This window comes from Lepus europaeus, chromosome 11 (assembly GCF_033115175.1).
Source record: "Lepus europaeus isolate LE1 chromosome 11, mLepTim1.pri, whole genome shotgun sequence".
Taxonomy (NCBI): Eukaryota; Metazoa; Chordata; class Mammalia; order Lagomorpha; family Leporidae; genus Lepus; species Lepus europaeus.
Window position 1 is genome coordinate 18088856 of NC_084837.1, and position 13647 is coordinate 18102502.

General features: G+C 42.7%; 1 protein-coding gene across 2 annotated transcripts in view; it reads right to left on the reverse strand.

The window, feature by feature from the left end:
• Positions 1-622: 622 nt before the first annotated feature.
• KIAA0586 (KIAA0586 ortholog) overlaps positions 623-13647 on the reverse strand; it is a 120919-nt gene continuing 107894 nt past the window's right edge. For both annotated transcript variants that reach the window (XM_062205043.1, XM_062205044.1), the window contains 2 exons: positions 12640-12702; positions 623-2163 (listed from right to left, as the gene is read on the reverse strand). In XM_062205043.1, the coding sequence (XP_062061027.1) occupies positions 2024-2163; positions 12640-12702 (203 nt within the window). In that variant the 3' untranslated portion in view covers positions 623-2023. The remainder of the gene's footprint in view (positions 2164-12639; positions 12703-13647) is intronic.

Genomic DNA, 13647 nt, shown 5'->3' on the forward strand with positions numbered 1-13647 from the left:
CCTTCTGTGCACATTAAAACCTCTCTTTTTTTCTTTCTTAATACCAATGCCTGGATGCCACCATGATCAACTCCATCAGAATCCCTGGTGTGGAGCCCTGGCATTGGCATTAGGTTCTACTGTGCAGCCAGTGCCTAGGCTTAGTAACCTAGAAAAATGCTGGGAGAAGTCCAGGAAGACTGTAATTCCTGGGTGTCTGAATTTCAGTTACGACAGAAAATCGTTTTTCAGGAAGATCAACTATTTTTGCTAATGCTGGGCGGCCCCTCTCGTGTGCTGGCATATTCTGAAATCCCTCAAGGTTAACAGCAATACCACTGTTCACTGCGCACTCACCTGGTGCCAGGTGCCTGCTACTCCCTCCCCTCCCCGCCCCCCATCACTAATCCTCAGGATTCTGCTAAACAAGTGTTAAGCCCATTAATGCGACTAAGCCCACAAGGATGGGTTAATTTGTCCCCTATCACAGAGCAAGCAGGTGTAGAAACTGGAACGAGAACCCACATTGCCATGCTTGTTACTTTCTTTTAATTTCACATATATATGTTTTGAAAGTAATATACTCACATGTTTCACAGGTCTTTATAAAGCATAAAGGTGCATAAATTACACATAAGGCACATAAAAATCAACTTCACTCGCAATTTTTCCTGTTACAATTGAAGTTCAAATTTGTGGCAACTACAATCATCTGATTCCTGCCACTCCCCTCTCTTATCACCCAGTCATCAACTCTCACCTGGCCAATCAGCAGTTTCCTGTGTATCATTCCCAAGGTACTGACACAAACACACACTTAAGTGTGTCTGTAGATGCCATGTATCTGGGCTCTGCCCCACCCCGCTTTAAGTAACGGTAGATTTCACACACTGCTTTGCACATGTTTTTTCACTCTCACAGTGCATCTCACAGATAATTCCATATAAATACATACAGTCTTTTATTCCATTAGACAAACACAACCCCGCCTTTTATTTGAAAGGCAGAGTTACAGGGAGAGGGAGAGACAAAGAGAGAGATACGTTCCATCTGCTACTTCACTCCCTAAATAGTCACAACAGCCAGGGCTGCGCCAGGTCGAAGTCAGGAGCTGGAACTCCATCTGGGTCTTCCATGTGGTTGGCAAGGGCACAAGTACTTGGGCCATCTTCTCCTGCTTTCTCAGATGCATTAGCAGGGAGCTGGATCAGAAGTGGAGCAGCCAGGACTTGAACCTGTGCTCATATGGGATGCTGGTATCACAGGTGGTAGCTTAACCTGCTGAGCCTAACACCAGCCTCATATCTTTTTTTAACCGGTCCCTTACGAATAGACATTAGATTGCTTCCAGTTATTTGCTGCTATTAAAAAAAGTTATAATGAATAAACTCAAGCTACATAATTTTACAAGCATGTACAAGTAGTTACTCATGTAGGGTAAATTCTGAGCTGTCAAAAGGCATGCCCAGGGGCTGGCACTGTGGTACAGCAGGTTAAGCCACTGCCTGCAGTGCCAGCATCCTTTATGGGTGCTGATTTGAGTTTCAGCAGCTCCACTTCTGATCCAGGTCCATGCTAATGTGCTGGGAAAGCAGCAGAGGATGGCCCAAGTGCTTGGGCCCCTGCACCCACGTGGAAGACCCAGAAGAAGCTCCTGACTCCTGGCTTCTGCCTCTCACAGACTTAGCCATCACAGTCATTTAGGGATTGATCTAGCAGATGGAGGATCTCTCTCTCTCTCTCTCTCTCTCTCTCTGTAACTCTTTCAAATACATAAATCTTCAAAAAAAAAAAAAAAAGCCAATTCCACTAGCCCATGCTACCTCAGGCTTCTAAGAAACTCACAGCCAGACTTACAATGACTTCTATTTATTTTATTTAAAAACTTCACCTAAAATATCCAAGTATACTTTTCATTTTATTAAAAAATTAGAAATACTTTTTCAGGACATACTCAGAGACCCAAACAGTCTGAAAGGCAGTTGTAGGCCAAAGTAAAATGACTTTGAAACCAGTAGCACAGTGTGTGGCTCTTCCTTTCCTCTCAGAAGGTGTCTGTTCCGGAGGACTCCGTGTCCCCCTGCCCCGTGCTGGCACTCGGAGACTGAGAGCAGTCCTCCAGCTTCACCGAGGGCAGCGTCACCGACATCTTGGCAGGTGACGAGTGTGAAGCAGCTCTACCACCTGTGTGAAGGAGAAACTCATTCAGCTAAACAAGCAGATCTGTAGTACGTATGTGCTTTTCATTTTCCCAAATAATACGGGGAGATAAAAACAAGGATCGCATGCAGGAACTTCTCTTCTCCAGGTGCTAAGAACTTGTCAGAGAAATAACATACACCCTTCCTCCTTTCCACTCTCACTTCCAACTGTCAAAAACAACTTTTAAAAGTCGGCAAGTACTAAAGGGTTGACACAGATGATAAATGTCAGGGAAGACAGAGTGTACTCTGGAATCCAGGCAGCTTCTTACTAGCTGTGTGTTTTGGGAAAGTGATTTTACCACTCAAAAGTTCAGTGTCCTCATATGTTAAATAGGATGATAGTATGAGGGATCTCCATAAAGTTCACGGAAAATATGTTTTATGGGGGCCAGCACTGTGGCATAGCAGGTAAAGCTGCCACCTGCAGTGCCAGCATCCCATATAGGTGGCCAGTTCAAGTCCTGTCTACTCCACTGCCTATCCAGCTCTCTGCTATGGCCTGGGAAAGCATGAGGACTGCAAGAACCAGCGTTGATGCTGGCAAGAGTAAACTGCCCAAAATGGTCAAGTTAGAAACGTGCCAGGGGATTCCAATTCAATCCCATCAAGGTGGCATGTACCAATGCCATCTCACTAGTCCACGTGATCAATTTCTGTTCACAATTGATCATAATGATAGGACTAAGAGTCAAAGGGATCACATATATAAGACTAGTGTCTGCTAATACTAACTGATAGAATAAAAAAGGGAGAGGACGATCCAACATGGGATACACAGCAGACTCAGAATGGCAGATGTCCTAAACAGCACTCTGGCCTCAGAATCATCCCTTAAGGCATTCAGATCTGGCTGAAAAGCCCATGAGAGTATTTCAGGCATGGAAAGCTAGGGCACTGTGGAAAAAAAAAATGACCTAAATGAAAGATCTCTGTGAGTGAGATCCCAGTGGAAAGAACAGGTCATCAAAGAAGGAGGTACCTTTCTCTGAAGGGAGGACAGAACTTCCACTTTGACTATGACCTTGTCTAAATATGATCAGAGTCGGCGAACTCAAAAGGCTTCCATAGCCTTGGCAACTCATGACAAGAGCCTAGGGTGATTACTGACACCATAAACAAGAGTGTCAATTTGTTAAGTCAACAACAGGAGTCACTGTGCACTTACTTCTCATGTAGGATCTCTGTCCTTAATGTGCTGTACATTGTGATTTAATGCTATAACTAGTACTCAAACTGTATTTTACACTTTGTGTTTCTGTGTGGGTGCAAACTGTTGAAAGCTTTACTTAATATATGCTAAATTGATCTTCTGTATATAAAGATAATTGAAAATGAATCTTGATGTGAATGGGATGGGAGAGGGAGTGGGAGTTGGGAGGGTTGCGGGTGGGAGGGAAGTTATGGGGGGGAAAAAGCCATTGTAATCCATAAGCTGTACTTTGGAAATTTATATTCGTTAAATAAAAGTTTAAAAAAACCTTTAAGTGAATGAAATAATACAGTAGATCTTTTGTATCTGGATTGTTTCTTTGAACAGTTTTGGTGAGTACTTAATGAATATGTGTTTCTGATAGGAATATTCTGAGAAATGGATTTGCAGAGTCATGGAATATGCCTATGTTCATAATACTTTTTTTTTTTTTTTTTGACAGGCAGAGTGGACAGTGAGAGAGAAAGGTCTTCCTTTAGCCGTTGGTTCACCCTCCAATGGCCGCCGCGGCCGCCGCGCTGCGGCCAGCGCACCGCGCTGATCCGAAGCCAGGAGCCAGGTGCTTCTCCTGACCAGGGCTGACCATGGGGTGCAGGGCTCAAGGACCTGGGCCATCCTCCACTGCACTCCCGGGCCACAGCAGAGAGCTGGCCTGGAAGAGGGGCAACCAGGACAGAATCCGGCGCCCCAACCGGGACTAGAACCCGGTGTGCTGGCACCGCTAGGTGGAGGATTAGCCTGTTGAGCCACGGCGCTGGCCCATAACACTTTTGATGGAGAAAAATATGGATGACAGAGGATTTCAGTGAGGGAGGAAGAACCAACTGACAATGACTTGTAACGGACCACGGAGAGAACAGAGTGATGCTGCTTGGGTGGCTGGAAAATGCTGTGTTTGAAAGATAGTTTTGGAGAGAGACAAGGAGCAATGGAAGATTTTTGAGAAGCTTGGAGCTACTGTGGAAAGATGGCTGTATCAGTTAGAAAGGCATTCAAATTCAACTTCATGTTGCAGAAAGCTTCAATTTTTTTTTTTTTTTTTGACAGGCAGAGTGGACAGTGAGAGAGAGACAGGGAGAAAGGTCTTCCTTTTGCCGTTGGTTCACCCTCCAATGGCCGCCGCGGTAGGGGCGCTGCAGCCGGCGCACCGTGCTGATCCGATGGCAGGAGCCAGGTGCTTCTCCTGGTCTCCCATGGGGTGCAGGGCCCAAGGACTTGGGCCATCCTCCACTGCACTCCCTGGCCACAGCAGAGAGCTGGCCTGGAAGAGGGGCAACCGAGACAGGATCGGTGCCCCGACCGGGACTAGAACCCGGTGTGCCGGCGCCGCAAGGCGGAGGATTAGCCTAGTGAGCCGCAGCACCGGCAGAAAGCTTCAATGTTATAATGAGATGGGGATTGCTTTTTCTTAAATATTAAGAAGTCTGGAAGGAAATGTTTTGTTGCTTTTCACACAGAACTCAAGAAAGCCCACTAGGATCTAGGAGCTATCTTTCCCTCTGTGGCATCCTTAGCATGTTATCATTTCATTCTTACTTGCTGTCTTGTAGCCTCAAGATAGTTGCCTCAGATACAGATACCAAGTCTAAATTCAAAGCAGCAGGAAGGCTGTAGGGGAGTAAAGTTTTCCATACAAAACTCCAAAGACTCTTGCCAAGTCTTATTGCCAAAAGTGGGATACCCCTATGTATAAGTGAGTCATCAAAACTGAAGCATAATATTATTAAATTTCGTGTGCCTTGACTATGATCCATTGCCTAGACTTAAGTACATTGTTGTCCTGGGACTGCGTGTGCTTAGTGAAGAAAAGGATATCTAGATTTTTTTTTTTTTTTTTTTTTTGTCTTTCATAGCAGCGATGGCCTCAGAGGATAAATAGGGGAGGGGAGTAGTTTTCATTTAACATGCAATTTTTCATTCATATACTGAATTAGGAAAATAAATTCTTATAGAGAAAATTGATGTATCATTCCATTTGATGATTGAAAATTTGCTATCTTTTTATTCTTGTTATTTCTGTTATTTTTATTGTTAATATTAGTGACATGACTATGTAAATTGTAGGTGCTGTGTCCCAAAGTGAGTTTGCCCAACCACATTATCAGTTACATAAAGTTATTTTTTACAAGAATTTCCAGAACAAAGTGAAATCTTAGAGCAGGCAAGCATTGTGAGCTGCTGCAATTACAGGCATCGTGGTGTAGAGATTTCTGATGCATAATTAGAACATCCCATCATAAGGCTAACAGATACAAAAGAGCCCCAATTTCGTCTTTCATGTGATTTCATTTCTTTCCCTGACATGCAGTTGTTGATTGCTGACAAATGAATTTGTCATGCAATCAGTTGAGTTAACACCAGATGACCGCTGCATTGACTCAAATGTTGTGGAAAAACCTCCTATGTATTGCTAGACAAAGAAAAAATGGTCATATGGGAGACTTTTGTTTTAAACAAGTCTTAGAAATCAGGTCAGTCTATAAATTCCATCTTCTAGCAGTTTATTTCTAACAAGTAGCAAAATGAGATGCCGGTTATTAAATTCTGGTAACATAAACATACTTTTGTTTCTTGTTGTTCTTTCATTATTCTGTTTGGTGCCATGGGGGCTGATTTAGTTTGTCAAAGGCTAAATTTTTCTGTATTCGGTGGAACTCACAGGAAACAGCATAATCACATACTATGAACCTACTTTACAGACAGGGCTAAGATGGTGCTAAGAGGACACAGGATGAAGGAGATTGGGTCCTCATCCTTAAAAATGCTCCTTATCTAGTGGTAGAGACAAACACGTTCAGGAACACTTAGTTTAAATTAGGTGGAAGTAGAGGTTGAGTTGAGACCTTGAAGACAGAGGAAAGCAATGAAGGAAAAGAAAAAAAGGAAACAAAGTCAAGATCAAGCAAATGTGTTCAGGAAACTCCAGTGTTCTGATGGCAAAGTGCAGACTGTGGACAGGACGAGCACTGAGAGAGGAGCTGGAAAGAAGGCCAGATGGAGTCCTGTAAGCAACCAGGAATCTAAAAGATGCTGACAGAGGATTAAGAAGAACAGAAGAGACTGCTAATAGCTGTGTGGGAAGTGGGACCCAGGGGAAGGCCCCATGGAAATAACCTATGGAAGAAGTGAGACTTCCTGGCAGTGCAAATAAAGCAAAGGTATTTTGGAGAGAGACTCGGCACTTACAAAGACTCAAGTTTGGCTCTGAAATGACAGATCTGGTTGATCAAGTGGGCAGTAATAAAAACATAAACAAACTTGGAGGCTATGGAAGTGTGGAGAGATGGGGTGATACTGGGAACGGTTACATCACTGATGAACGCGCATGCCTGCAAGATGTGTGAACGGGATTTTCCAGTAAGCAACTGCAGTCCAAGATTTCAAAGACTGCAAGGCAGTTTTGGAGATACAAAATAAGCAGTCATCCACACAGACATATTAATGAGAACTGCAATTACACAGGAAGAGAAAGCAACAGGAGTATAGGAATGACGACAAAGATGTGTGCAAGGGCAAGGAAAGGCGAATCAAGGAAAACAAAGTGTCAGATACGCAGGAAAAGGCTCACAAGAGCCAAGAGCCACACAAGCTTAAAAGACGGCATTCAAAAAGAATTAGTCTAATTAATTCATAATTGAAAAAGCTTAGACTACAATTCACTTGTTCTTTGTACTACATGAATTGATTTAATTATCCACAAGAAAAAAATGATGATGTTTGAAGGTGGTTGAGGGAAATTCTATTTAAGTAGTGGCAGGCAATGGCAGGGAGCTAAGGAGAGACGCAGTGATGAAGTTTCAGGCACAAGTCAATACCAGGTCCACAAGAGCTCTTTTAGGGCTAAGGGTTGGTATAGAGCTGGCACAGAGAAAGCACTCGCACAGGTCAGCTCTTATGCAACTGGAGAGGAACCATGCCAGGAGGCAACGACTCTCAGGGTGGGCTGCAAAAGGTACTCTGCTTTAGAGGATAGGATGAGGAATGCTTCCCTGAAATGCCACAAGGAGAGAAACAGGGAGGAGGGAGAGACACAGACAGGAACAGAACTATGGAAGACCTCCAAAGAGTTACCCTGCTTTAAACTCTAGTTAACCATGTTTCAATCAACAAATTTATCAGTAACATCTTATTAAAATCATGTGTTAGTATACATTTTGGGAAGACATTTTAAAGCTCACTTGTACAAGCTAAACAATCACAGTTTAAAACTTTGGAAGGGTTAAGCCACTGTCTGCAGTGCTGGCATCCCATGTGGGCACCGGTTCAATTCCTGGATGCTTTACTTCAGATCCAGCTCCCTGCTAATACACCTGGGAAAGCAATAAAGAATGGCCAAGTGCTCAGGCCCCTGCACCTACGTGGGAGACCCAGAGGAAGCTCCTGGTTCCTGCTTCAGTCTTGTCCAGCTCCAGCTGTTGTGGCCATTTGGAGACTAGCCCAGTGGATGGAAGAACTATCTGTCTGTCTCTGTCCCTCCTTCTCTCTCTATAACTCTTCCCTTCAAATAAAATAAAACTTTAGAAAAAAAAAAACTTTGTAAGATAACTTTTCAGATTGGGAATATAAGAAAAAAGTATTACTTTGACTACTATTAATAGGCAGAAAGAGTAACATTCAAATTCAGTTAAGGTCCTCATAGAATTTAAACTTCTTTTAAAACAAAGACAATACCTTGATAAATCACCATTAAAGCAAATATAAATCTACCTATATTTAACACAGTTTGGTGCTTTTAAAGCTTTCTCAGTCAAGTCATTACTAAATGATGTAATTGTTTCAACAGTTGTTCTCAGGTCTTTTTAAAAAATAAAAAAACAAACCATCGATTCCACGGGTTTGCACTATGTTCTTTAACCTGGCACGCATTTAAGCTGGGGATGCCACAGGGTCAGACTGTGTGTTGACTTTTTTTTTTTTTTTTACAGGCAGAGTGGAGAGAGAGAGAGAGAGAGAGAGAGAGAGAGAGAGAGAGAGAGAGAGAGAGAAAGGTCTTCCTTTTCTGTTGGTTCACCCCTCGATGGCTGCTGCAGCCAGTGCACCGCGCTGATCCAAAGCCAGGAGCCAGGTGCTTCTCCTGGTCTCCCATGCGGGTGCAGGGCCCAAGCACCTGGGCCATCCTCCACTGCACTCCCAGGCCACAGCAGAGAGCTGGCCTGGAAGAGGAGCAACAGGGACAGAATCCGGCACCCTGACCAGGACTAGAACACGGAGTGCCAGCACCGCAGGCAGAGGATTAGCCTAGTGAGCTGCGGCGCCGGCAACTCTAAGATATAATTTTTTTAAAAGATTTATTTATTTGAAAGTCAGAGTTACACAGAGAGGACAGGCAGAGAAAGAGAGGTCTTCCATTTGCTGGTTCACTCCCCAGTTGGCCGCAATGGCCAGAGCTGCGCTGATCCAAAGCCAGGAACTAGGAGCCTCCTCCGGGTCTCCCATGAGGGTACAGGGGCCCAAGGACTTGGGCCATCTTCTACTGCTTTCCCAGGCCATAGCAGAGAGCTGGATGGGAAGTAGAGCAGCCGGGACTCGAACTTGTGCCCAAATGGGATGCCGGCACTGCAGGTGGTGGCTTTACCCCTACGCCACAGTGTCGGCCCCCTAAGATATAATTTAATACATTTTTTAGATGCTGGAAATTTCTTCTTCTTTTTTTTTTTTTTTTTTGCTTTAAAAATATTTAAAGTTCATGGGGTGGGAGTTTATTTGAACAGTTAAGATATCCACATCCCACATCAGACTACCTGGGTTCCATTCCTAACTCTGGCTTCTGATTTCTACTTCCTACCACTGCAAGCCCTTGATGGCTCAAGTAGTTGGGCTCCTGCTACCCACATGGGAAGTCTGAATTGAGTTACCAGCTCCCTGGTTCAGCTCGAGCATTTGAGGAGTGAAGCAATGAATGTAAGCTAGAGCTCTCTCACTCGGTCTCTTGCTCTCTTTCTCTATCCCATAAATAAATAAAGAAATAAATAATTTTAAAAAATAAGGTTCAAAAATAAATTTCGTTATGTTTTCTGTTCTTTAATGCTGAATTTAGAAGAATAAGGGACAGAAAACCTAAAACTAATTTATTCTAAGTAACACTGGTGATGACATGGAATCTTTACCATTCATTTATGATGTTGCTTACATATTATATATATATTTAAAAATATACATAATACAGTTTTCTAAAAGCTTTTCAGGTTTAGATAATCCATTTCAGCAACAGGTTTTAGATTATGACTAATTCTTCAAACACATGGTAACCTATTGTTTTATCTGTTATTTATAAACTGAAAGGAATCCAAACAAAGCATTGTCTCCTAACACAACATGAGGCAAGCAGAGAGGAGAAGGAAAAGCTCCCTTGATAGTTCTACAGCTTTTCAAACCCCTCACTCTAAGAAGCAACACATGGCAAAAGCCATATACTTGTACGTGATTGTATGGTGTTCTTCTAAGATGCATAGATGGTAGAATGACTTTTTTTTTTTTTTAAAGATTTATTTATTTGAAAGGCAGAAAGAGAAAGAGAGAAAGAAAGAGAAAGAGAGAGAGAGAGAATCTTCCATTCACTGGCTCACTCCATAAATGGACACAATGGCTGGGTTGTGCCTAGCCAAAGCCAGAGACCAGGAACTGCATCCAGGTGTCCCATGTAGGTTGGCAGGGGCCCAAATACTTAGGCCATCTTTCACTGCTTTCCCAGGCACATTGGCGGGGAGCTGATCTCTCTGATATGAAATGCTGGCATCACAGGTGACAGGTTAATCTGCTGTGCCATAATGCTAGCCCTATGGAATGACTTTTAGTTGTCTAGATTTGGATTTTTCTATAGGTAAAGAATGGTTTTCTTTTTTAAAGATTTATTTATTTGAAAATCAGAGTTACAGAGAGGAAGGGTTAGTTTTTTTTCATCTCTTGGTTCACTCTCCAGATAGCATCAATGGCCAGGGCTGGGCCAAGCCAAAGCCAGGAGCCAGGAGTTTCTTCCAGGTCTCCCATGTGGCTGGCAGGAGCCCCAAAGACTTGGGTCATCCTCTACTGCTTTTCCCAGGCCATTAACAGGGCACTGGATCAGAAGCGGAGTAGCCAGGATGTGAACTAGTGTCTGTATGGGATGCTGGCATCACAGGTAGAGGCTTAACCAACCCGCTATGTCACAGTGCAGGCCCAAAAGACAGGTTTCTTATAAAGTTGCACTTAACAGTAAAATTTTAAAAGGAAACAAATGTAATAATCATTACTCCAAGTACATAGAGGATCTTTTTTTTTAATTGGATTTTTTTAAAGACTTATTTATTTATTATTTGAAAGGCAGAGTTATATAGAGAGAAAGACAGAGACAGAGAGGTCTTCCATCTGCTGGTTCACTCCTCAAATGGCCACAATGGCCACAGCTGGGCTGATCTGAAGCCAGGAGCCAGGAGCCTCCTTCAGGTCTCCCAGGTGAGCACAGGGGCCCAAGGACCTGGGCAACTTCTGCTATCCCAGGCCACAGCAGAGTGTTAGGTTGGAAGTGGAGTGCTAGTTGGAAGTGGTTCTGGGAGCAGAACCGGCGCCCATATGGGATGCCGATGCTGTAGGTGGCGGCTTTACCCACCAAGCCACACAGTGCGGTCCCCCACAAAGGGTCTTAACCATGGACAGGTGACTAGGGATCTGTGAATACCCTGAAACTTCATGAAAATTGTTTCCTTTAAGAAGAATTTCAGAGGGAGATAAGTGGTCACAGCTATCAGTGTCTTAAAGGGGTCTGTGGTTCCTAAATACTTAAGTAAACTTTACTTAAAAGATATCCTGGCCCCCCATGCAAGTGGATCACACTGTCTTAGCTGTTTTCACAGCAGTAGTAGTGAAATATCAGGAGTTCCTCTCCTATGAACTGTGGATCCTTGTTCTCTGCAGACAAGTTGATTGTGGCACTCACTGAGCTGCCCCCTAATTCTTTCTTTGTGTGTCTGTCACTTCCACTGGACAATGGTACCTTCAGAGTACTCACAGTCTACTGAAAGACTAGTACAGCAGGTACCCAGTAAGTATCTGCGAGCTTTTCCTCTTGTATTGTTTATTGTTCCTGGTTTGCAAGTCTGTCAGTCCTGCGAAAAATGTGCTGCACTGGGGAGGGTGAGTGTCTATCTACCACTGCATTCTACAAAGCTGCAGGATGACTGCTGAACCAAACTGATTTGTTTCTACCCAGAAAGTCTGTGGTTCCTCTTGGCTAATACCTTGCTTAGATTCACGCTTACCAGATCCTGTCTTTAAAAATCAGCCCTGAGTTCCAGCAATGCAATTGCTTCCCAGCTGTCTCTGAAAATGTTACAGAATTTCAGCTGTGTTTTACTGAGTTCTTGAAACGTTTTTCCTGTCTGCCCTGGGCTGGTCCACTCCTGCTTCCATTCCCTGGGTAAGCAGCTGCTAACCCATCCTGCTATACTCAATTCTCCTCACAAGCTTAGTTCTCAGCCCTGCAGATTTTGCAACACCACAGCTTCAGTGCTCCAGAACAAACACAAGCCTTGGTGAAGACCGGCCTTGTCATCTGATGTCGGGCATCGTTTGCAATATTTTATTTGCCTCTGCATTCCAGAATCGACTAAGCACCAGGAAATAGTTCTTACTTTTATGTTTAAAAGGCTGATATAAAATGTTACAGTAGTCTTATCCTTAAATACATGTTAGACATATAAATCCTGTTACATTTTTTGAGTTCACTCTTGCTATTCAAATGAATTGACAAATGCTTAAAGTTTATAATGTACGATAAAAATAAAGCAGTTCCTATAGGAAGAATAAATGTACAGGCACCTGTAAAAACAACTCCAATTCTTTCTCCTCTCAAAAGCAATGGTTAATGTGAAAGATCTGTCTCTTCTTATGCCAGGTTCCAGCTGCTTCACTTTGTTTAAAACTGACTTCAAAGTTTAAACACTGTCCTGTCCCAACAAATAGCCTCCCCCGGATGGAATTATCTCCAATACTATACTCAGTGCTCTGAATACCACACCTGCAGCCTTTTAATTCGACGTTCTTGAAACTTTCCAAAGGGAGATGAAGGGATTTTTTCTCTGTATCCTAACTTCTGCCTTTTGGAGAGTTTAGTGCACAGAGGGAGTTCTATACCTGGGATTAATTTTTAGATATTTTAGAATTTTAAAATGGTATTAGTTTTTCTACACCGATTACAAGGAAAGTAAATCATAAGGAAATGAAAGAAAATATGAACATCTCCAAGTTCAACATTTAAAGTAAAAATCTTACCTGTTACAGATGCAAGATACAGATTGGGCTCAATTTGTGTTCGATCCATATCACTTGGTGAAACTATATTTTTTAAAAAATAGTTTAGAAGACAATCAGTTAAGCATAGAAATATTCACAATGCACTTCTATTCTCTATGAACACAAGCCAAACGTACTCCTACAGTTATTCTCATAAAACCAGGCAAACAGAACCCTAATCCAGTGGCCGCAATGTAAAGAAGGAAGTTAAACAGTTAAATTTTAATGACCGTGGGTAGAAAAATACCAAACGGAACACCTTTAGGCATCAAAGATGAGGGAAAGGAGGAACAAAGGGTCAAGAGAGAATTTTTGATTCCTACTAAATGAATTTCTTCTAAGGTTAACAGTTGTCACAGATTCTCTTACTAAAGCATTTAATCATTACCAAAAGAGGCTTAGGATCTCTGTTCACTAGGCCAGTCTGGGCACACTGCTCAACACAGTCGGTACAGAAAAACTAACGAAGTTGTCAGTGAGCACAACAGAAAAGGACATTTATTGATAAACCAAAAGCAGAGCTGAATGTATTAAATGACATAGGCCAGAGGAAGAACCTTTCATGGCCGGAGAATTAGGAAGCAGAGCAGAGACAGAGGATACAGTGCACACACGATGGTCCCGTGGACACCAGGGCGTGGGTCCACACTGATATACCGTTACCTGTACTCTGAAATACACTCAATGGTAGCCATCAATAACTGTGGTTTCAAACAAATTCTTAGAGGCAAAAAATGTATAATATGTTACAATCAGTATTTCTTTTCTCATTTTTTTTTATGAGAGAAAAATCAGTCATCTCTCAAGCTTCTTTTATTTCAGAAAAATTCCCAGTGGATTTTACAAGATGATAACCTAGTTAAGTGAACAAGACTATAATCATTAAACAATTCATTACACTGAGCAATATTTTCTCACTGGGGACAAACATATTAAACTACTGCATGGGTCTGGTGTTGTGGTACAGTAGGTTAAGCCACTGCTTGT